Below are 24,386 nucleotides of genomic sequence, written 5' to 3'. Positions count from 1 at the left end.
GCATGCATCATGCTGGCTCCTTCATAAGCAGCTTTACACAGTTGGCTGGGACATATATAACAGCCACTTTAACACTCTGAAAAAAGTAATTTGAACATAGTCATTGGGAAAGAACAGAATTTAAACTATTTACAAAATGATGGTGAGTTCACAATTTTCCCTTTGCTTCCTAGGATCCTTACCTGGAAAGTTGCCCCCACCATGTTGAAGAGGGAGAAGCAGATGGATGTGTACCACTCTTCTTAGGTGGATAACACACTGCACCTGTGTGCAAGGTCCTGATCATGGGTCTGTCCACACTGCACCTGTGTGCACTGTCCTGATCATGGATCTGTCCACACTGCACATATATGCACTGTCCTGATCATGGATCCCACACTGCCATGTATGCAGCTGCCCTAATCAGCACACAAAGGTTGAGAATGAGCTGAGACCACTGGGAGGTACACAGTCCACATCCCCCAGCACAGCCCATAACCAAACAGTAGTAACATGTCTATTAGGCCATTTGTCTACTAAGGCAAAAATGTAAACATTCTCTCTGGAATTTATTTAACATCCTTGTATCAGACAAAATAAACAAAATGCCAGAACAGAAACTGAAATTATTTGTTACACAGAGAATCAGGAAAATCTCCAAACACATGGGCAAAGACGGCAAGCAGCTAGCCACTGATAGAAAGATGGCCAGGTACTGAAACTGTGTCACAGAAATCTAACACATCTCTTCCACTCTAACAAGCAATCACAAACACACTGGAAAAACGTGGAAAAACAGAAAGTCACAGAAAGGAAACAAGAGACAGAAAAAAAAAGAAAATTTTAGAAATAAAAATCTATAATAACATTAAAACAAAGCAAAACACAGCAGCTGGCAAGCAGGGAAAAGCAGACTGGGGACGGGAAAGGAAATACTCGAAGAATTCGAAGAATTTGAAGACAGTATCCCTCTGAATGCCAAGGGGCAAAGTGACTGGTAAAAAGTGAACAGTCTCGGGGACTGAGGAGACAGACTGGGAATCCGATGCTCTTGCCACCCAAGTCTCATAAGGACAGAGGCCAGTGCTGGGAGACATTGGAAGAAATGGTAGCTAAAACATAGTATGGCAAAAATCAAAACATAGACTCAGGAAACCTAAGCAAAATAAGTCAAAGAAATGCCCCAAACCAAGATCTAAATGGGAGAACCAAAGAGGACAGATGCAGGATCTACAGGTGAACGAATGAGTGACTGATTTCACCACTGGAAACCGGAACGGCCTGAGGAAGTGGCCCACCTACAGTGCTCAAAGGAAAAAACTGCCAGCCCCAAGTACCACACGCCATAAAAACGCTCTTAGGAGTGAGGGTGAAACGAGCATCCCTGCTCAGTGAGAACACAGAGCTGTGTCACCTGCAGCCCTGTCTAAACTCCATGGCTGAGGTGGGAGAGACAGCTCAGCCATTACAAGCACATACTTCTCTTACACAGGAACCAACCTGAGCTTGGTTCCCAACACCCTTGATGGACAGCTCACAGTCACCTGATAACCCGTGACTCCAACTGCAGGAGATTTGGTTACACACACACACACACACACACACACACACACACACACACACACCTTAGGTCATTAAATTCCACAACAACAGGAAGCTGAGGACAAGCCGACTTGACCTTTCCTACCCTAACACTGCAGTGTGTGAGGTCACTGTGACCCCTAAAAACTGGAAAAAACTCCATGCATTCAGACCAAGGAGGGGTTATACCCAGCAGCAAGAATGCTAAGAGGCAAGGTGAGCTGGATTGAATATGCAAGCATGCGCATGCATGAGTGCATGCATGCGTGTGTGTGTTTGCGTATTGATATGAAATATTATATAGCAGGTCAAAACCATAGTGGTCGTCGTCAAGGGTAATTTTGACTCTGTACTATCTGGAATCTTTTTCAAGAATTTATTTCCAAAGAGCATAATTTTTTATGTATATGAGTGATCTGCCTGCATGCATGTATGTGGTTGGAGTTCAGAAGAGTGTGCTCTTCTGAACTCTTAGGACTGAAGTTGGGATAGCTGTGTGAAGGCTGGGAACTGAACCTCGGTCCTCTACAAGAGCAGCAAGTGCTCTTAATTGCTGAACTCTCTCTCCAACTCTCAGAATATAACAAACAAATCAATGTTTCTAAGCATTCAGAGAAGCAAGCAAGTACTAAACTATGGGGTGTTGACACAGTCAAGCGGATGAGGTATAAAGGAGCTATGTGGCTCTGGGGAAGCTATGTACCTCTAGCTGAGTCTCCTCAACTGCTCACTGCATCTGCAAAGGGACTGTCTGATTAGATGCAGTGGGTTTACTATGGCCTTCTCCAAACAGTACCCGAGAATTAACAAAGTCACATGCCCAGAGGTGCTAGAGAAGATCATGTGGGTGAAAGCAGGGGACGCCCAAGCATCTGGCTGTGAGGAAGACAGAAAGGAGAGTCAAGCAAGCCCAGCAGGCAGAGGGGAGCAAGGATCATCATGCCCACGCTCCCAGAACTTACTGCAGTTCTCCTCGTCGCTGCCATCAGGACAGTCCTCAAAGCCTTTGCAGCGGAAGCGGCCGATGATGCAGTGGATGCCGCTGGCACACGGGAAGAAGGTCGGGCCACATTTCGACTTTGCTTTGGCTGCAGGAGGAAAAGAAACACAGAGGGCTTTGTCAGGAGATGGAGTTCTCTGGCCACAGCCTCCTTACCCCACTCACCCTGAATGTGCGAAAGAGTCCTTCAGGTTTAGCATGAAGTCCCCAAGGGAATGTAACCACCCCACCACTACCTGTCAAACACCCAACCAGCATGGACACCTACAAGCAGCATTTTCTAGAGCTGCCAATCACACTGCTTCAAAAGTCCTTACAGGAACCTGGGAGAAGGCTCAAGCAGTAAGATGCTTGCTACATAAGCATGAGGACCTGATTTTGAACCCCAGAAACTATACAGAAACCTGACTGCAGTGGCATGCACCAGCAATGTCAGCACTGGGGAAGAATAGATGGGTGAAGCCCTGGCGCTCAGCGGCCAACAGAGCCTAATTGCTGAGTCCCAGATCCCAGTAAAAGACCCTGTCTCAAAAACAAGGTGGATAGCTCCTGAAGAACTGAAGTTGACCTCTGATCTCCACGCCCAGCACACACACACACACACACACACACATACACACACACACACAACACACACACACACACACAATCTTCCCACCACATGTGTAAACAAAGCCCTGGGGGAGGCACAGGTTGCACAGTAGCAGTGCAAAACAGAGGGAAGGACAGGGGAGGGAGTGAGCCGGTGGATGGCAGATACAGAGATGGACGAGAGACACAGAAGCCAGAGAGCCAGTCAAAATGCATTCCCTGAATATCAAAGCAATTGTTGGCATTTAGCAAGTCCTTGCCACACTAGGCAGGGTGCCAAGGACTTTGCACAGATTTTCTCATTTAATTTACCCAGCAGCCACTCAATGGGATAGCATGCAGAAAAGCAAACAAGACACTCTCAAGACTGTACCTTTCCAAACCTGCTTGCAAGGACACATCTTGGCTTCGCTGGAGTTGGGGACTGTGGTCTGTGCAATGTGTGGGGACATCCTACCTCTAGGAGAACTTATGCAAATGCCAAGTTGAGCTTATGCTAACATTTGCATTTCCTTTGCGTCTGGGTTCAGGAACATACGAGAGAGTGGGTGCTTGTGATGGGTAACAGTGGTTGTCAACTTGACAGGATCTAGACTGCCTAGGAGACAAGCCTCTGGGCAAGTCTGTGAGCAAGCATCTCCGTTAGAGCAAGTGAGGCAGGAAAACCAGAAAGGAAGCGGTGCACTGGAAATCATTTCTGCTTGCTGCCTGCAGAAGCAATGTCATCAGCGGCCACAAGCTCCTGTTGCCATTATTGCCCCACCACGAGGAACAGCACCTTCCAACTGTGAGTCAAAACGAACCCTTCCTTCAGCAGCTCCTGTCGGGGTACCAGGGTCATTGTGTCACATCGTTGGGAAAAGTGACTGAGACAGTGCCCAGGTGATCAGCCCTGGACAAACACTGGTGCTGGGTGAAAGGAGCTTGTCTGGTGTGCAGCCCTTCACACACGCTGTTGAGATCCAGAGGAACTGGATGCATCCTGTATGAGTGCTTTAAGGGAGAACCCTGGGGAGCCAAGGCTTGGGCCTCTCCGGGTACCACTGCCATCATGTTTTGCCTATAATGAATTTGCATTGTATCCTTTTGATGTCATAAACCAGGGTCCTGGAGACGACCGTATGCTGAGCTCCAAGAGTCCTAGGAAAAGATGTGTGCCGACATAGACAGGTATGACGTGTATGGCTTCTGTCACGATTTTGTGGATGTGCTTTGAGGATCAAGAGACTCACTCAAGTTCCCACAGCTAGGTAATCTAGTACTGAGCAGAGGCTTAGGCATGTGGACTCCAGAAGCCATGACCTCAATCAACCTAACGGCATGCTTCTCTGCCACAGGCTGTCACTTTTCCCAATAGAAGCCAGACTCTTGTACTAAAGAAATTCATTTTGTACACCTGTTGTACAAACAGTTTGAACAGAAACAGTTGTAACTTGGGCTTGATTTACGGTCCTGCTAAGCCCAGTAGCCCTGGGGGGTGATGCTCTTTCTAGTTAATGGTGCTGTCTGCTCTGAGTGTCGATTAGAGACAGAAGATGAGATCTACGGCTAAGTGCAGGTAGCGGTCCCACTGAGCATCTCTCCAGCGTCCTGTCTGAGAGGCTGGACCCACACTCCTCCAAGAAGGAAAAGGCTATTTCTTAGGAGCAAATGGACAGTAAATTGCTGCATGTTCCCACCGTCTGCAAGTGCCAACTTAGGTCAACAGGGTGTTTGTGAGTTCTTCACAAAGCACAATCTCAGAGTTCTGGGCTCAAACTCAGACTCCATTTTGATGACTCTGGAAAAGTTTCTGAATATTGCTGAGCCTCAGTTTCTTCATCAGCTAAATGGAGGCAAAACCCGCTCTCCAGGGGTCATGTAAGATGGAGACGGTTGGTCTAAAAGCTCAAGTAGAGACAATGACATTGCCTGCTTCTCTTCCCACCGTGACAAATCATGGGACAGAAGCCCGTGTGTAGCTATTTCCTTTCCAGAAAGAGGCTCAGAAGAACCAGAAAACTAGCAAAAATGAGAGGCTCAAGAGGACCACAAATTTACACAACTTATAAGGCCCTTCCTCAAAGTTATATAGGTTAGTAAACAATTGTTAGGGGAGAGGAGACTCTTCAGTGGAGCTGCCTACATGGAGGTCTGTGGATGCGTTTCTGTGAGTCATCACCCATGATGTGGTGGGCCAGGTTTTAAGTCACCCATGGTCCTGTAAGTAACCGCAGTAAACCCACTGGCCGGAAAGCTATGTTTGGGGAAAATCTCTTCCTTGGTCTGTCATCAGTGCACTAACTGCCCAGCATCAAGAGACATTTGCTTATGTTCCTTTAGGAAAAGGCAAACAACAGAGCTGGGGGTCAAACAGGGATGGCAGAACCAAGGATGAACTGGGGAGAAGCCATTATGTGGTCCCTGGGATGGGTGATGAGACCAACTGAGGCTGGTCCATCTGGAAGGACAGCTCCTTGGTCACAACTAGGGCAGCTGTGGCAACAGTAAGGTAGGCTCCAGCTGTAGGTGACAGACATGGGTCTCTGGGAGGCATATGAGAACTAGAGAGTACCAGGACATAGTTTGGCGACACCCATCTGTAAATGCAGAGCATGGTCTATCAAATACCTAGTTCTCAGGTCTCACAGCCCTTTCATTTTGACATCCATGTAATTCCATTACCTTGCAGAGGAGGGGACATTCCCATCTGGTCAAGGCAACTATGTCGCTCCTTTTCTCTTCCTAAATCTACACTGGGTAAGGGACATCAGTCTTTGCTGGAATGAGTGTTCTGGTCTTCACAGATCTCCAGCAGATGCAGTCTCTCTCCGGGACACACGCTCGCCCATCTCAGAGAGCTGGTGGGGGCAGGCGCTCTCTCCCAGGGCTACCCGCTCTCCACCCCAGTGTCTCTGCAGAAGCCCCATCTTCACCATGCAGTTTTGCAATGAGTGAGTCAGCGAGCCCCTCCCCTGAACCCCTCCAGCAGATCCAGCTGGGAAGCGACTCCTTCAGAGACCATGTGTTTACTCAAATGTTTCAGTGAACACATACATGGGGACAGCCTTGCTACAGTTTGGAAATGGTTAGAGTATGTCCCTCCCCAGAATTCCTGTGTGGACATGTAATCCCTATGTTGTGGCGAGGACTTAATCTGAACAATCAGAGTGGGATGGGATGACCAAATCCTGGCTGCATTATAAGGAGACGCACATTCCCTGTCTCTTACCATGTGATATCCTGTGCTATCACAGGACTCTGCCAGCAAGGAGGTTATCACCATGCATGTCTCCTCTAGACTTCAGAAGGAACATCTTTCCTTTATAAAGTCACCCATCCAAACACTCCTGCATTGCTGCTGCGAGTGCAAATTGGTACGGGCGCTTTGAATATCAGTATGGTGATTTCTCAGAAAATTAGAAAATAACCTTCCTCAAGACCCAGCAATACTACTTTTGGGTATATATCCAAAGGACGTTCAATCATACCACAAGGACATGTGCTCAACTATGTTCACAGCAACATTATTTGTCATAGCCAGAACCTGGAAACAACCTAAATGCCTCTTAACTGAAGAATGGATAATGAAGATGTGGTACATTTACACAATAGAAAAAATTTACACAGTAGAAAAAATAGTGACATCTTGAAAACTGTGGGCAAATGGAAGGATCTAGAAAACATCATATTGAATGAGGTAACCCAGACCCAGAAAGACAAATATAAAATGTATTCACTCATAAGTGGCTTTTAGACATAAAGCAAAGAAAACCAGCCTACAATTCACAACCCCAGAGAACCCAGACAACAAAGAGGACCCTAAGAGAAATTTACATGGATCTAATCTACATGGGAAGTAGAAAAAGACAGGACCTCCTGAGTAAATTGGGAGCATGGGGATCATGAGAAAGGGTAGAGGAGGGGGGGGAGGGAGGGAGGGGAGCATAGAAAAATATATAACTCCAGAAAAGCAAGAATAAAATAAAGTTACCCATCCTCCATGATTTTATTACAGAACCACTAAACAGACTGACACAACCCTACTTTGCCAGATTCTAATTATGTCTCAGTATCCACAGAGCCAGTGACCTTATCGTTCCTTTCTTCCTGGTGTTAGCATCACAAGACCAGATGCTATTCCCAAAGATCACAGCCACGAGGACAGCATGGGGCCAATCCTAACATTAGTGTTCCAAGTCGAGTCTAACACTGGTGTCCTAGATATAAGTGTAACTGTGAGAAGAATATCTACAAGCAAACCACAGACTACTTTGTGAGTGTCCCCATTTTCCTTTTTAGTATTATTATTATTATTAAATTTATTTATCTTATATCTAGAATACAGTTTCCCTTCCCTCCTCTCCTCTCATTCCCACTTCCCCACCTCCCCTCTGCCCTCCTCCAATCCACTCCACTTCCATTTTGTCAAGAAAAGGGCAGACCTGCCGTGGAAATCAACAAAACATGGCATGTCAAGTTGCAGTAAGACTAAGCACCTTCTCTTAAATTAAGGCTGGACAAAGAGACCCAGTATGAGGAGTAGGGTCCCAAGAACTACTAAGAGTCAGAGACAGCCCCTGCTCCCACTGTTAGAAGTCCCATAAGACTACACAACTGTCATATATATGCAGAGGGCCTATATCAGTCCCATGCAGGCTCCCTGGTTGGTTCAGTCTCTGTGAGCTCCTATGCACCCAGGTTAGTTGATTCTGTGGATTTTCTTGTAATGTTCTTGTCCCCTCCGGCTCCTACAACCCTTCATCCTCCTTCCAAAGGATTCCCTGAGCTCAGTCTAATGTTTGGCTGTGGGTCTCTGCAGCTGCTTCCATTGGCTGCTGGATGAAGGATCTCTGATGACTACTGGGCTAGGCGCTGCTATGCGTAGAGTGGAATGCAGTTAGTTAGGCTTCATCACATTGACATTTTCCCTCCAGCCATGTCTGGGTCCACCCTAGGGTTCTGGACCATCCAGCCTCTGGGCCCTGGTGCTCCAGGCAGTGTGAGAGGTTGGCTCACTCTTGTGGTAAGGGTCTCAGGCTGGATCAGTCATTGATTGATCACCCCCACAATCTTTGCCCCACCTTACGCCAGCAAATGCCATAGGCAGGACACACTGTAGGTCAAAAGTTAATTCTCCCCACTTCAGTAAGGACCAAAATCATTTGTTTCTTATACAAAAAAAAAAAAGCTGTAGTCTCATATATAACTGGTTGTTGTCCTAGCAAAAAAGACCCTTTTAGAATTTGAAATCTTAATCAATTTTGCCTATTTTGTAAAAATTTACACTTTACCTGTGTATGATACAAAACAGGTTTAAAGGGGGGAAACATGCCCCATTGTTAGCCAGTATCAAAATGTCCCCAGCTCCCGCACCCTAGAGACAGCTATGTGGTGAACAGTGCAGAAGGAAGATGGTAAGGATAGAGGTGGCTGAGTCTCTGCCTGCAATTCAAGCTGTGTCCTCACGAGGGAGCTAATCTCAATCCACACAGGCTGATGCCAGAAAAACGGGTATGTTATATATGTTATATCCTGGTTCTGTATGATACCCCACGGGACAGTCACAGCCAGCAGTTGTCTCTGCTCTGCATCCCACTCACAGTAACGTACAGACCGCTCTGCAGTGGTCCAGAAGAAGATCCACAGGCGGCAGATAGGACATGTTAGAGTGCATGTACAATGAGGGAATGAAGACTGTTCAAGGAGATGGAAGAGCACGGGGTAGGGCCCAGAGGGCTGCACGATGTGGAAAAGAAGAAACCGCGAAGGTCACAGGAATGTACTGCTTCTAGCAGTGAACGTACTTGCAATCTTTTCTTCAGTTACAAAACTGGATCTTGGAGCTGGCAAGATGGCTCAGTGGACAAAGGCACTTGCCACGTAGGTCTAACGACCTGCATTATTTGAGTCCCAGAACTCACAGAAAAAGTAGAAAACAGACTCCTGAATGTTGTCTTCTGACAACTGGGTGCTCAGTTGCTAGCTCTCTCTCTATCCCCCTCCCCCCAACACACACACAGCACACACATAATAAATGAATAAAATAAAAATACATTTTCCTTAAGAAAAATACTGCAAACCAGTTGGAATTCAATTCATTGTAACATTATTGAATGAATGCTACACAAAAATATAAATTAGAAAGAAACCAAATTATAAAATGCAGGCAATTTAAATCATTGTGACCACCTCCCGAAGGTGAACACACACATTTAACCATTACCGGCTGAAATCATCACCAGCTTGAAGGTCAGAACGATGTGTACATTTTCCGAATGTCTGAAATTGCAGCTAGATTGGGTCCCTTGGCTGGCTTTCTAAAACATCAAATTGGGGTTCCTTTTCAAAGTCAAAAAATGACTTCCAGCTGGTGGTCAAGAAAGCAAAGAAAGACAGCGTCTTCAAAACAACCTGCCTGGGTTTTGTTAAAAGTCTGGGGAAGGGGAGCTTGTCCGCTGAGGTCTCAAAGAGGAGGATAAACAGCCCAGAAATTCAGATCCACACCGAGACTTGAAGCCTGTACAAATCATTATTGCTGAGAGAAAAAAAAAAAAAAGCCCTCTGCTGTTGCAGCAGCTCAGTTCCCCATGAAGGCTGTGTGGACTCCAACTTTTATTGACCAGATGTGGCCATGTATTCTTTTTCCCTAAAATAACATATTGGCTGCTTGAGATGTGAGAGAAAGGGCAGCAAATGCAATCTAACTGGAATATAAAAATGGAAAAAAAAATGTGGTTGAAACAGTGTTACCAGAAGATTCTCTAATAGAAAATTCCTCCCAAACATCTCCTCTCTTATGTCTCAGAAACGAGGTTCCCAGTCTGCATTTAAGGTGCCAGAAGGGATCAGGGTTCACAGGAAGTTTCTGTCCCAGCTATACAGCATAATCCACGAGACCTAGACAAGGAATTTATTCTCCCACAACCCCCAAGTCCTTATTGTGAAAAGCAGAAAGGCACCAAGAGGCCTAACCAGTTGTTTGAAGAGAGAATCTAGTGTGCGCCTGCTACCTGGTACAGATTCGTGCTTCCTGACAGCCCTGTGCCTCCAGCTCCTTGCCCTGACAAAGATGAGGTGGAAACCACTGTCATCATTACCGGGCTTAAGGCTGATTCTATGCTTCTCCCTCCCTCCCCCCTTCCTCTCTCCCCTTCTCTTTCTCCTTCTCTTAAACACTTCTTGGTCATTGGTTGCCTTGGTCATGGTGTCTCTTTACAGAAACAGAACAATAAAGGCAGAATCCAAGTTTCTATGATGCCTTTACCATGAGTCAATGAGGCCCTGGACAGTCCTGCAATGATCCCACCATCATCTGAACACAGCAACCCCGAGCCTAAACTTTAACAGAGCTGCACATGTGAAAACCTGCGAGGCTTAAAGAGAAATGCAAAACTGCATGGCAATGCACATCTTTAACTCCAGCACTCAGGAGGCAGAGGACGACAGCCCTCTCTGTGGTCAAGGCCAGAAGGATTTACATATGGAATTGGATTCTAGGCCAGCCAGGGCTACCTCATGAGACTCTATCTTGAAACAAAGAAACAGAAGGGCAGGGCAAAACAAAACCAAAGCTACCCAAATCCATAGAACTGAAAGACTATGCACAACCAGACAATATGAAAGATTAATAAAAGACACTATCCCTAGGAACAAAGCAAGGTTTTTGGGAAGACAAATTTATATGCCCTGAAATAAGAACCTGGGACAAATTAATAGAGATGACAGGAGATGCCAACATCTTCAATGACAAATACAATAGGCTGAAGATCAGCAGGGAAATAAGGGTCATTGGACACATCATAAAAAAATGTAAGGGCTGAGGCTAGTTTGGTTGGCAATCTAGCATGTAAAGCCCTGAGTTCAATCCCCAGGACTTCACAAGCCAGGTAGCTGTAATCACAGCATGGGAGAAAGGAAGCCACAAAACCTTTCTCAGCTATACAGAGAGCTCAAGCAGTGCCTGGGTTACATAAGAACTTGTCTCAAAAAATAAAATGAAATAATAAAATATTTAAAACAGATTCAACAGAGAGCACCCATGGAATACAGAATACACATGTTGGGTATACAGAAAACATTCTCCCAGATAGACCAAATGCAAGGTCATGGCGGAAACTTCAGTGAGTTTTAAAATACCATAATTATAAGTGTGTTTCTTCAGCCACAGTAGAGTGAAACCAGAAACCAGCAACAGAAGGAAGTTGGTGAAATTCACAAACATGTGGCTATCAGGTGGCATACTCATCCAAAACCCATGGGTCAGACGAGATGAGAACAGGGATAGTTGGAGACTATAAATAGAAACAAAAAGCACTAAAATGTGAAGAATTCAAGTAAGTCGGGGCCAAAATAGAAATCTGTAGCTGTGAATGTCTGTATTAAAAATGAAGAAAGACTGCAAATCCATAAAAAATAATTAGTACCGAGAAACAGAGCCATCAAAGCTGCAGAGTGGAAGATGAATGCGGGAAAATCAATGGCATTTCTACACACCCACCATCAAGAATCAAAATCAAAATTAAGAAAACAACCTCATAACTTCAAAACCAGTCAAAATCCTTCAGAATATATTGGACAGAAGCCATGTAAGGCTTGGCTACTGAAAACTGAAAACCACCCTTCAAAGAAATGACTCAATAAACAGAAAAGAATCTGTGGGGCTTTGACTGGGAAGTGTTTCCCATAGGCTCACATGTTTGAGCACCTGATCCCCAGCACATGGCACTGTTTCAGAATGATTATAGAAGCCTTAGGATGTTGGGACTTCCTACAAGCACACGGGGAAGGGGAAGGGAGGGGCTAACGTGAAGCTTTATACCTTGGCCCCACTTGCTGGCTACACGCTACTTCCTATTTGTGGACACAGTGTAATTGACTCTGTCCCCGTCCTGCTCCTCCTGTCCCCAGGCCCTCGATGCCACGATCGGCTGCATCCATTCTTAAACAGGAATCTAAATCGAACCCTGCCTGCCCGAGGATGATTTTGCCAGGTATTTTGTCACAGCAGAGAGGATAAACATCTCCCATTTGTACAATGTGAGATCAACATTTGTGAAGGGCAGATATCCCCACGGCAACCTACAGATCTAGCACAGTCCCTGCGAAATCTCACTTGACTTATAAGCAGATCCTAACTTCATACGAAGGATGCAGGGCCTCAGAGCAGTGAATGCTCCATTAAAAGAACAACGTTGGAAGGCTAACACATCTTGATCTCAGAGCATTTTTGCATCTGGCCAGAAGAGTCAGGTCTATGGGGTGTTGGAGTAAGAGTGTACCTGTAAATTAACAAAATAAAACTGATAATCTTTTATAGATCACTGATGTTTGGCAAGAGTGCCAAGAAAATTCACTGTGGTAAAGGAATAATAATCTTCAGCAAAGCCTGGGACACCCAGAAATTCATATGCAAAGGAATGAACTCGAACCCCTACAGTCTATATTCTGTAATATTACATAGGAATGGAAGGCTGATACGTGATATCCCTGTATATAACCTGGAAAACATCATGCTAGATAAAGAGGCTAGGCACAGAAGGCTACAAATACCAAGCCCACTTACATGAAATGTCCAGAAAAGGCAAATCCTTGGAGAGATGGAGGTTAGTGGTTCCCATGGAATCGGAGGGGGTAGGGAGTAACAACTAATGGGCACGAGCATTTCTTCCTGGGGTGATGAAATGTTCTAAAATTAGGGACAGACTGCACAGCTTTCTGATATAACCAAATAAAGAAACCAAATTTTATGAAAATTCCTGAGACCTAAGAAGATGGGTGACATCAGAAATAAAAAGAGTGGCTCCTTTTCTGGAAGGTCCTGAATTAGCTGAATTCCTCTCCAGTTCTGGCTTGCTCCCAGGGAACACATGGCAATGCTGGGGTGGCGAGCAGGAGAAAGTCTCCCGACACATTAAGTATCTAGGGATGCTGGTCTCCCGACACGATGAGTAGCTAGGGATGCTGGTCTCCTGACATCATGGGTATCTAGGGATGCTGGTCTCCTGACATGATGGATAGCTAAGGATGCTGGTCTCCCTACATGATGGATAGGTAGGGATGCTGGTCTGCCGACACGATGAGTAACTAGGGATGCTGGTCTCCCAACATGATGGGTAGCTAGGGATGCTTGTCTCCTGAGGTAGCTAGGGATGCTGGTCTCATGACATGATGGGTAGCTAGGGATGCTGGTCTCCCGACACAATGGGTATCTAGGGATGCTGGTCTCCCGACACAATGGGTATCTAGGGATGCTGGTCTCCTGACATGATGGGTGTCTAGGGATGTTGGTCACCCGACATGATGGGTAGCTAGGGATGCTGGTCTCCTGACACGATGGGTAGCTAGGGATGCTGGTCTCCCAACACAATGGGTAGCTAGGGATGCTGGTCTCCCGACATGATGGGTAGCTAGGGATGCTGGTCTCCTGACATGATGGGTAGCTAGGGATGCTGTCAGCCTGCAGGCCACAAAGCAATCTGTCAATCGTTTTCACCCGGAAGAAAGGATGAGGGCAATACTTTTAATTTTGTAATTGTTTCTCCCCCTACCACGCGCATGTGCGTGCGTGTGTGTGTGTGTGTGTGTGTGTGTGTGTGTGTGTCTAAGAACTCACTAATGCAGACCAGGCTGACTTTGAACTCAAGAAATTCACCCACCCCTTCCTTCTGAGCGCTGAGATCATAGGTATGCGCCACTATGTCCAGCCTGCTTTTCTTAAAGAAAACAAACAAATCCCACTATTTTAAGAAATCAATGTTAAGAACCAGACGGCCTTGGGTCTTTACTTTCTCAGGTAAAATGGGATGATGAAATGGCCTCTACAAGTGGACTGGGGCTTAATGAGAAGGTGAAACAGTTTTATTCTCATAAGCACTGTTCCCTACTTTTTAAAGCACCCATCCAGTATGGCTTATACAAGGAAATGGGAGGTATGGACCTCTTAACATAGTTTACTTTATCAAGTAACAATTAGCATGTGGACTGGGCCATTTTATGAGCTAATAAGTGATTGGGACATAACAGCTGACATTTCTCACTGCGGCATTATAATCAACCCAAAGAGAAACTGGCCAATTACCCAGCTGCCATAGTAACAAAAAGTTTTTGTCAGTCTAGTTCATCTTCTTGAACTAAATGCTTTCTATTGTCAGGATGGACTCTGTGTCTCAGTCTACTGCATAGCCGTGGGGTCCTTTCTACTTTCTAAAGCTAATAGCATACTACAACTCAAAACCAAGAGGACAGCCAGCCAGTCACTTGTGGGTCTTTGTCCTGGCACTCACTAGAGTGCGCCTGTGCATAGCAGTGACTTAGTAAGATGTATTAAGCAACCTTCCAGCATCCACTGGTCCAAGCACTGGTGAAAGTTCTCATCCTCACTGTAGGCAGAGAAGAACAGAAGTGCTAATGCTTGTTAATTGCTCCTCAAGGCTCTTCTTGTTATTCCCTATTTGCACTGCCCCAAAGCACGAGGGTGAGAATCATTTCCAACATCACAGAGAGGATACCAACAGAGTTTAATAATTTGTCCAGGAACACGCTTTACATATACATTTATTTCTTATAAATTTATAACGTGCTTTCACAAATCTTTTAAGTTGATTTAGAAAAACAAGGCTATTAAAAATAAGGAAAAGTGGATGTTATGGCAAAGGAAAGAGACACACAAAATGTTCTCTTGTGAAGTTACTCCCATCAGGGATCAATGTTTAGCCCGAATTTCCCAAGTGGTCAAAACAATAAAGAAAACATGGTCAATAGTGAGGATGGGGGGGGCACAAATTTACAGCCTTTTTAAAAAATATTCATTTATTTATTATGCATATAAAATTCTGTCTGTGTATATGCCTTCAGATCAGAAGAGGGCACCAGACCTCATTACAGATGATTGTGAGCCACCATGTGGTTGCTGGGATTTGAACTTAGGACCTTTGAAAGAGCAGGCAATGCTCTTAATTGCTGAGCCATCTCTCCAGCCCCACAAATTCACAGTCTTAAAGCCTAACTTTTTAGGAATTGAGAGATTTTCAGTACTCCTCCATAACCGCAACACACACACTTGTGGCCACTAAAGACTTGAACTCAGGTCAAACCGAATCAGTCAGTCAAGGGCTCTCCACCGTATGCACATGCAGAAAGCACAGGTATGGGCTCAGAACTCAACATTCCACACTCACTTCCTCAAAAGTGTGGTAGAGTAACTTGGAACATGCAAGTTCAAATCTCAGCTCTGCCATCTTCAGGCCACATGGTTATCTATAGGATCCTAAGTTCCAGCACCTCAGTTTCCTCAGCTTGTGCAAAGGGCTGTGAGACAGGGCGGGGAGGAGATGGAAGGGATGTGCAGCCAATGGGAAATGCCAGGCGGGCAGAGGAGGTTACAAGACACTTCCAAGTCTCACTAGATTCTATGTGTGACTGGGAGCTGTCAAGATTGCCATTACTCCAAACCCTTATTCCTAATAACTAAAGAAAAGTCAGGCAGACATTCCCAGAAAACTCATCCACCTTGGGGCTGGAAACTCCCCAGCTCAGGGACTTGTTCTAGTTTCACCCTCTCTCACAACGATGAAACAACTCAGAGGAAGAGTTTATCTGACTGACAAGCTCATCACCGCGGAAAGTCAGATGAGGAACTCAAGCAGGAACCAAAGCAGAAGCCACTCCCTCACTGGTGTATGCTCAGCTGGCCTATACAGTTCAAGCCCTACCTGCCTAGGGATGGTACCACCCACAGTGGGCTGAGCTCATCAACCATCAGCCAAGACAGTGCCCCACAGCCACAGCCACAGGCTAATCTGATGGAGGAGATTCTTCACTTGAGGTTCCCCCTTCCTAGGTGACTCTTGGTTGTGTCAATTTGACAATAAAACTAACCAGGCCAGCACTGAATCCATTCCAGCACACTCAAAACCATTGCCAGAGAGGCTAACAGTGCAGACAGGACTTCCTCACTGACTAGTGTCCATGCCAGGATGTGCCCCAGACTGCCCGACCCCAGGGCCCCATCTACTCTGCTGCCTCCAAGGTGAGGGCAGTGTCTGGATGAGACGTGCGTGGAACCTGCTGCAGCAGTGACTGGGGTACAGAAATGGATGGAGTCACCCAGGGACAGTAGAGTAGATGGGAAGGCTGAGCCCACCCCTGGAAGAATAATGATCCGGGGAAGCGGACTGAGAAGGAAGAAGGGGAAACTAGAAGGGATGGTTGGATACAACACCAACTAGCCATGGAGGGAAGAGGAAAATGTGGTCAACCTCACCCAGTCCTGCTTGAAAGACAAGGAAGGATGCCAACGTCTGCCAACTTTGACAGCAGATTCCCGGGGAACTGTGCAGCAAATTCATTATGGGGGCAGATGCAGAAGCCAGGATATGGGCTGTCAAAGGCACATATTCAGGCACAGCAAAGGAGAAAGGGTGGAGCAAGCAGAAGCTGAGCCCACGGGAGAGACTAGAGGATATGAACAGGCAATTGTACAAAAATTCCCAAACCTGTGTATGGAATAGACTGACCCAGGGAAATACGACACAAGCCTGTGGCCCCACCTAGACCCGTGAGCCAATCCTGTGTAACCTGTTTCCAGTCCACAAGGGACCCTGACTGTCAGAAAGCATGGATCAAGGCACTGTTTGTCAGTGTGGTACAGAAACTTCCTAGGGCTCAGCTGAGAGCCACTGCTTACGGAAGGCCTGGGGCAATGCTGATGCAGCCAGTCCAGCCCCAAGGAAACACGGACTCCAGACCTTGAGGTCTGAGGTATAGACCTCAGAGCTGCAGCAGCAGCAACCACCTGGGCTGCGGTTGCAGTCAGACGATCAGACTTGCCTCAGGCCTATTGAGCCACACTCATCGGTTTGCAGAACCCTCCCCACAACGCCAGCTTCCAAGCACTTATAAAGCTGGAGGCACCAGGGATGACACTCCAGGGAGGGTTGGGGAGTTGAGGTCACTGGTGAGGAATCTGCCAGACATGATCAGCGCACAGCGCCTTGGGATGCACCTGCTGTGTTTCTGTTGTGGAGGACGGCACATGTGTGTGCACATGGAGGTCAGAGGACAACCATTTTGTTTCAGACAGTCTCTCACTCGCTGGAATTTCAGTGTACGGCCCAGTCTAGCTGGCCCACCAGCCTCCAGCAGTCTTCCCAACGCTGTCTGCCATCTCACCATCGCCAGGATAACAGGTAAGCATATCTGGCTTTTTACATGAGTGCTGTTCAAAAGTCAGGTTCTGATACTTACAAGGCAACCCCTTTCTCTCCCAACCGAGGCAGCGCCCCAGCTGCTGTTGATTTTTACAGGAAGTGGCATTCGCTTAGGGAAATTTGCGTCAGGTTCTGATGCTTCAAGTCCCTGCTGCATCCTCCAGAATGTAGAGACACTTAGGATGGACTTCAGATAGTAATCATGCAAGCTCTTTGCAGAGGAAATATGTTGTACAGGATTTCGCCTCTAATTTCCAGGGATCCCTAAAAACCTCTTCAAAGGCCAGCCATGCCACACATTTACCTGCAGGGGGCAGCATAACAGTGGTTCAGGCTCGCTCTACCTGTGCCGTCTGCTTTCAACTCTTGGCTCCTCTACCTAAGGCAATTTCTGTAAAGCTTCAATCCTCCACCAATATAAAGGGTGTGTCGGTGGGACTCAGTGGGGCAATTTGAATTCTTAACTTCACCCATGCAGACCGCTGAGCAGAGTGTGTGATATACAAAATTTCAGTGACATTTACATCCAGGCACTCTGACCCGGGAATTCTGACAACACTGCCCACTTAAAGAGTCCCAGCTTTTTGCATATGGAAACCACTCAAACTCTATTCCGATATGTGTGTTCATGTGCCAGTGGACCATTCTGTGTTCCCACATGGAAAAAGATGTCTGGCGCCTAGAAGTGACCAAGTCCTGTAAGAGTTGAGGAAAGGAAGACCAAGGAGAGTCAGAGAGCTCACCTACAGCAAGACCAGGTGCCCCCTCCCCCACACAACATAACAGTAACACCTGGGAGGATCCTCTAGGGTCTGCGGTTCTTCCCTGGACATGGGCACCATGGCTGCCTGAGCAATAGCCGAGCTGGGGAGGGCAAGGAGTTCAGGGCTGCTTGAGCTGTCTGCCACTCCCCCGAGCTGTGTTACCCACCGTGGGTACCCCTACATGCCTGAAATTAAATACAAAAGCCATTGAAGCTGCCAGTTGCCCGCTGTTCCTGGGCACAAAAGCCCTTCATTAGCCTCTGCCCCTGTCTTTAAATCTAAGAAAAACATTAGAATTTAATGACAGAGGCTGAGGATAATAGGTATCCATAAACAAGCTGATGAGGGAGGAGTGTCCCAGAGTTCTCATCCCGTGGGATCCAAATTTTCAGAAGAATGGTTAATTAACAGGCTGGAATTAGGGATAAAGCAAGAGACAGTGTGAAGACGGGCTGTTAAAGCAAAACAATCACGTGATTCCTTTAAAGTCTTGAAAGACATTATGCATGGGGGGGGGTGCGCACGCGCCACGCAAGTCCATGAGTGCTTTAGGTGGCAAGAACTTCATTCCTTGTTAGCAACTGTTTCTATTTGTTAGGAGAAAACTAGTCATGACAGCAGCCGTGAGAGAGGAACACAAGTTGTCCACACCCTTCCAAACAGTCCTTGTTTTTTCAGTCAAACGTGTGCTATGCATCTCCCATATGCCAAGAGCTTGTGAATGTTGCTGGGATAACTGAGCAAGATGCATTCAGGCCTTGCCGGCCATCCTAAAGTGCCTGCTGATGTTGGGGAGCTAGCCCCCACGGGCTTTTATTTTATCTGATGCTTACAAGTCACAGGTAGAAAAGCACAACTCTGTGTGAGCTGGGAAAAAGAACGTCTACCCCACCTGAAAAGAGAGGGCAAGAAAGGTCTCTAGGAGGAAATGACTATAGAGTGAGGTACCCCTCTTTTCATCTACCAAGACATAGATCTACCTATTTATGCATCAACCCATTCACTGGTCAAATGATTCACCCAATCATCCATCTACCTTTTTTCATCCATTTGGACACACATCTATCAGTTCCATCAGTCCAACTATCTGTCTGTCTATCCATCCACTCAACCATCTATCCACGAATCCATCCGTTCATCCACCTCACAAATGGTCTGCAAATATACTCATCCACTCATCAACCCGTGCATTGATTCATTCATTCACTTATCTATACCCATCCATTCATGACCATAACTATCTACCCACCCATCTATCCAAATTATTTTATTTGTTTGGGTTTTGATTGATTGCTTTCAAGACAGGGAGCCTAAACTGGCCTGGAACATGCTATGTACCCCAGGTTAGCTTTCAACTTACAATTCTGCTTCAGCCTCTGGAGTGCTGGAATTACAAGCAGGAACCACCAAATATGGCCCACATTCTCTGTATATGTAGTTCATGCATCTGCAGGTGGCGTGCACACACGTGTAGAGGCCAGAAGATAGCTTCAGCTGCCATTCCTGAGGTGCTGGCTACCTTGCTCTTTTAAGAAAGGTTCTCTCATTGGCCTAGAACTTGCCAAGTGGTCTAAAATGGCCAGAAAATCACAGGGAATCACTCAACTCCATCTCTATAATGCTACACCAGACTCTCTCTCCCTTTCTTCCTTGCATTTTTCCCCCAAACAAAACAAAACAAAACAAACAAAATGAACAAACATAGGTTCCGGGGAACTGAACTTGGATCCTCGTGTCTGCAAGCACGTTACTGGCTGAGCTATCACCCCGGCTGTGGCCCAGCCTCCTTCAAAGCAGTTGCTGTAGCTGTTCTACAGGTCTGTACTGAGGCCAGCGGAGAATTCACGGAACTGCACGAAGTCGATGCTGTAAAGAATCCGGATTCCTGGGAAGGTGCTGGAGGGCACATTTCCGCTTACAAGGAAAGGAAGGCTCAGAAAGAAAAACCCCAGGCTAAGTTCCAGGAAGGGTCAAGAACAGCGAGCAGCCTGCTCCCCCCCCCACACAGCTCCACTCCAGCTCTGCCCACCCTAGGATCTGCTCAGAGGCGCTGTGTTGCTTTAAACTGTTTGTTTTGTTCCGATTTGACTCAAGCCCTCTGCATTTATGCGCAGGCTAAACAGGACGCTGCTTCTCTGTAATTTCCCTCAAAGTTGTCCTTAAACACGAGACTGTAAGGATGGCTGTTGATTGGCAGGAGAAAAAAGTCTGGCAGAATTAACAAATTAAGCGATGACACCATCTGCCTTTGTCCTCCTCCTGTCTGCCTTGGAAAACAACATACTTCAGAAATGCAGGAGTCGAGGGAGTGGCTGGCACGAGACCAAGGGACATTAACCAGAGAGCCCAGAGAAAGAGGGCTCCGCACCGCACTGTTTCCACGCTGTTCACGTGTGTCAAAGTCAAGCTCATGCCACAGCACAATTACTCATGTGCAGCTTATGTTTCCTTCTCACGCACGCACACCTTGCAGAATAAAGAGAAGAGTATAAAGCTGATGGACCCAGCAAGAACCTGGTCCTTCGCTGTCTAGGAGTTAACTTTAAGCAATGAATTGATTCCCACAAAGAGCTACAGCTTCTCCTGGAAGCCTCTTGGATTATGAAAGGCATAGCTACCTAATCCTACAAGCCTGGACAAGACCAAGAGTACTGGAAAACCACTGCCCCCCTCCCCTCCAGGGCGGGGAGGTTGTTGCTGGGTTTGGGGGGAGTGCTTGTTTTAGGGGTGTGTGCATGTATGCATACATATGAGTATGGGTGCATGTGCCTGTACATCCACATATGGACGGCAGAGGTCTTCATCAGGCTACCTCCTCTACTGCTTTCCGCCTTATTTTTTAAGATTGTCTCTCTCACCGAACCTAGAATTTACCAGTTGGCTAGTCTGGCTTTTACATACCTGCTGTGTGGTCAAGGTTGCATAGCATTTACTGGCATAGTCTTCTTCCAAGTCTTGAAGAGATCTTAATACTACCCCAGACCATCTGTAATGAGGATAGGCCTGTCTGGGATCCTCTATTCCAGGGCTCAGGAAGAAGACCCTAGAGATGCCCACCAGTCCCTCTGACTATCAGAACAGTGGCACTACAGCTGCTAAGGCTGCCATCCTTGCACACTGCACCATGCGTGGTGCCCATAGCTTCTTATTTCCTGACACAAGCGGAGACGGTGACCCCGCCATACTGCCAAACAGGACGCAGTGGGACCCGAAGCAGTCAGGAGCTGAACAGTTTCCAATAGCAGGTAACTCGTCAGCACCTGCGAAACCCCACTACAACTTGGAAAGCAGATTTGGGCTCATTATAAGGAACCAATGTCGGAGTACTCCTGTGCCCGGAGAGTTGGACACAGCTCTGCTCCTTCCGGAAAACTACAAGCCTGGCGCTGTCGTTGGGATCACAGAGTTGGGAAGAGATTAGAGAGAACAAAGGGCTGCTCAGGGAGCTCACTGAGACTTCATGTTTGGATCTATTTACCTGAGAGCCCTCAGCAGAAGCAGAGCAGTGTGCAAAACCTACTCATTTTTTTTTTTTAAATAGACATGCTTCAAGCAGGTGAAGGTTCCCACCCCAGGACTCCAGAGTGGTAACCCTGTGCTCCCCTTTTCCCCTGGCAGCCCAGAAACCCGGTCTGCACAGCAATGACAGGAATTGGAAATGAAGCCCCACCAGAGAGGCTGAACCCCACTTTATCTGAACACTCTCATCCATCTGCACTTCTGGGATCTGGGCAGCTTTTCTCTGTGTGCTTCCATTTCTTCAGCATGCAAAGAAGACCAGCTGTATTTTCTTAAAGACGATGATAGGTTTATTAATAATGATGGCTGTACTCCACGAGAGACAAGTCAAAGGACCATGAGATTTTGGTTGAAGCTCGACCAGAAGCCTCCACAGGCTCACATTTAAACTCTTGGTTACCATCTAAGGTGGGCCTGGAGGTAGTGAGGCACTAGAGGCTCACTTGGGCTGCCTCACAGGCTAGTCTCTCCCCCCCTTCCTCCTCCCTCCCCTTTGCTTCTCCTTCCTTCCTGACTGCAGAGGCGGCATGACCAGTCACCTCTCCCCTGCCACCATGCCTTCCTTTTCTGAGTTGATGGACTGTATCCCCTTGAGCTGTAAGCCGAAACAAACCCTTCCTTCTTCCAGTTGCTTAAAGTCAGTAATTTGATCACCACACGGAGAAAAGGAACCAATACGAGAGAGAGTCTATTTCATCCTTTCCCCCATTTCACAGATGAGGAAGCTGGAGCACAGAGAAATTAAAACATGTGCAGGGTACACAAAGAAACAGCAATCACCCCAGGATAGCCCATGTCATGCCTGGTACACCCACACACTCCATACACCTCCCCCCCGCCACCAGAACTTAACTGTTAAGTTAGAATATAACAACCAGGCTGATCTCTTTTCCCAGGAATCCCCACTCTCTCTGGGATATTATCCTGTTGCCTTTACTTGTTGAGCTTTCCAGAGGCCAGGCAGCTCTCGCTGAGAACTTCATTTCTGGTTAGATGTGTTTTCTCTCATGAGAGAGCACCAGGGGTCTGGTGTTTTTAGGAGAGAATATGCATGAAGGAACCTTAAAAGCAAAAAGAGCCAGGGCACATCAGGTCCTTAGCACTGTTCAGGGCGGCCTGCTTCCTGATAGAGCTTCCTGAAAGAGAAGCCACTCACCTGCCTGTACATGAGAGAAGTGACTATGTTGCTTACCTGCATATCGGAAGATGCAAGGGTATCTAGGACATGTCCTCACACATCAAGAGCGGCAGTCTACCTAGGATACCTGGACTCAGTATACAGAGGGCACCCCCAGCTCGCTCAGCCTCTGGTTGAAGGGCAGATTCCTAGGTTCTCTATTTGGGAGACTTCATTCAAGTAGGCTTTGAGTCATTCCTGTGTCTATATTAGCAAGCTAGTCAGACGTCCTGCCAAGCACATGTAGCCTGGGGACTGTCCCTAACAGCTGCTAGCTGCAGGTGGCAAACAGTGACTTTCTTTCACTGTTATTCAGGAACAAAGTCAATGAAAACTTTTATTTTTCTCATTTTATTTTATTTCTCTTAGTGACACCATGTTGAGCGGCTTCATGCTGACCTGCCAGGGTAACTCTGCAATATTCTTGCATTCTTCCACAAGACGTATTAGTCATGGCACTGTGGTTAGTATGGTGACTGTCAGTGACAGCAGGCAAGCATTTGAAACTGTTTTACCATGACACTTTTTCAGGAGACTAGAAAGAATGAAGCCATGACAGGAACCGCGGCAAGCATTACTGAAGGCTGGCAGAGTGACAGGCATTGCGCTAAGAGCTCACAGGGAGTCAGTCTTCAGAAGCCGCTCATACAGGAGCTACTAGAATCTCGTGTTACAGATGTGATGGTAACTAAGGTACAGGGAGGTTAAGTGGCTTGGTCAGGGTCACACAGCAGAAAGTAGGCAAAGATCACTTGACCCTCTCCTGCGATTCCTACAGCCCAACTCTCAACTGCCAACCACCTCGCGACATCCTTTCCTTGGCAGGTCCAGCTCATACTCTTTTTTAAGACTTTGTTTTATTTAGAAATTTAGCTCCAGGTCCTATACCATCAATTAATCAACTTCTCTAAGCATCTTTGAAAGTCCTCCCTCTTCCTTCCTTATCCTTAGGAATGACATCATGCAGAGCTAATATGCAGAATACTTTATATCCCTTAGGCTTTATTCCACTTTCTATTTCTATGACACTGCATGTGCCCCCCCAGATTTGTGCCTTGAAACCTCAGTCTTGACAGGAGGGCATGGGGTGTGCCTGCATTGGGGGTGGAGCCCTGCAGTGAGTTATTGTCACCAAAAGGGTGGGGAGAGCGTGCTGGAGTGAGCGTGTGGCAGTTAGGGGTGCATGTTTCTCTTGCACAGTGACCCAAGCTCAGCTCTCACAAGTCATGTTGGGTAGCTTACAACTGCTCCTCCCTCTTCTGGCTGCTCTGTGAACTATGCTCTTGTACACATACATATACACACATACATGTACGCATACATATACACATACAACTTATAAATAAAAACAAAGTCTTTAAAAGGAGTGTGAGCTGGTTAGTTTCTGTCAATTTGACACAAATCTCGAGTACCTTGGGAAGAAAAAAATCTTATTTGAGAAAATGCCCTCAATGAGATTGGCCTCTGGGCAATCTGTGGAGCATTATCTAATTAATGAATGACAGAAAGGGCCCAGCCTAGTGTGGGCAGTGCCACCACTAGGCAGGTGGTCCTACAGCGTAATAAGAAAGCAGGCTGAGCAAGCT

At 46.7% G+C, this 24,386-nt stretch overlaps 1 protein-coding gene across 3 annotated transcripts in view; it reads right to left on the bottom strand.

Annotated features, from left to right (window-relative positions):
• Ldlrad3 (low density lipoprotein receptor class A domain containing 3) overlaps positions 1-24,386 on the bottom strand; it is a 235,310-nt gene that overhangs the window by 116,530 nt on the left and 94,394 nt on the right. For all 3 annotated transcript variants that reach the window (XM_050147157.1, XM_050147158.1, XM_050147159.1), the window contains exon 3: positions 2,523-2,648. In XM_050147157.1, the coding sequence (XP_050003114.1) occupies positions 2,523-2,648 (126 nt within the window). The remainder of the gene's footprint in view (positions 1-2,522; positions 2,649-24,386) is intronic.

The sequence above is a fragment of the Alexandromys fortis genome, unplaced genomic scaffold (genome assembly GCF_014885135.2).
Source record: "Alexandromys fortis isolate MF-2015 unplaced genomic scaffold, M_Fortis_MF-2015_v1.1 scaffold_12, whole genome shotgun sequence".
In the NCBI taxonomy this organism is placed as follows: domain Eukaryota; kingdom Metazoa; phylum Chordata; class Mammalia; order Rodentia; family Cricetidae; genus Alexandromys; species Alexandromys fortis.
This window is presented reverse-complemented; position numbering and strand designations above follow the sequence as displayed.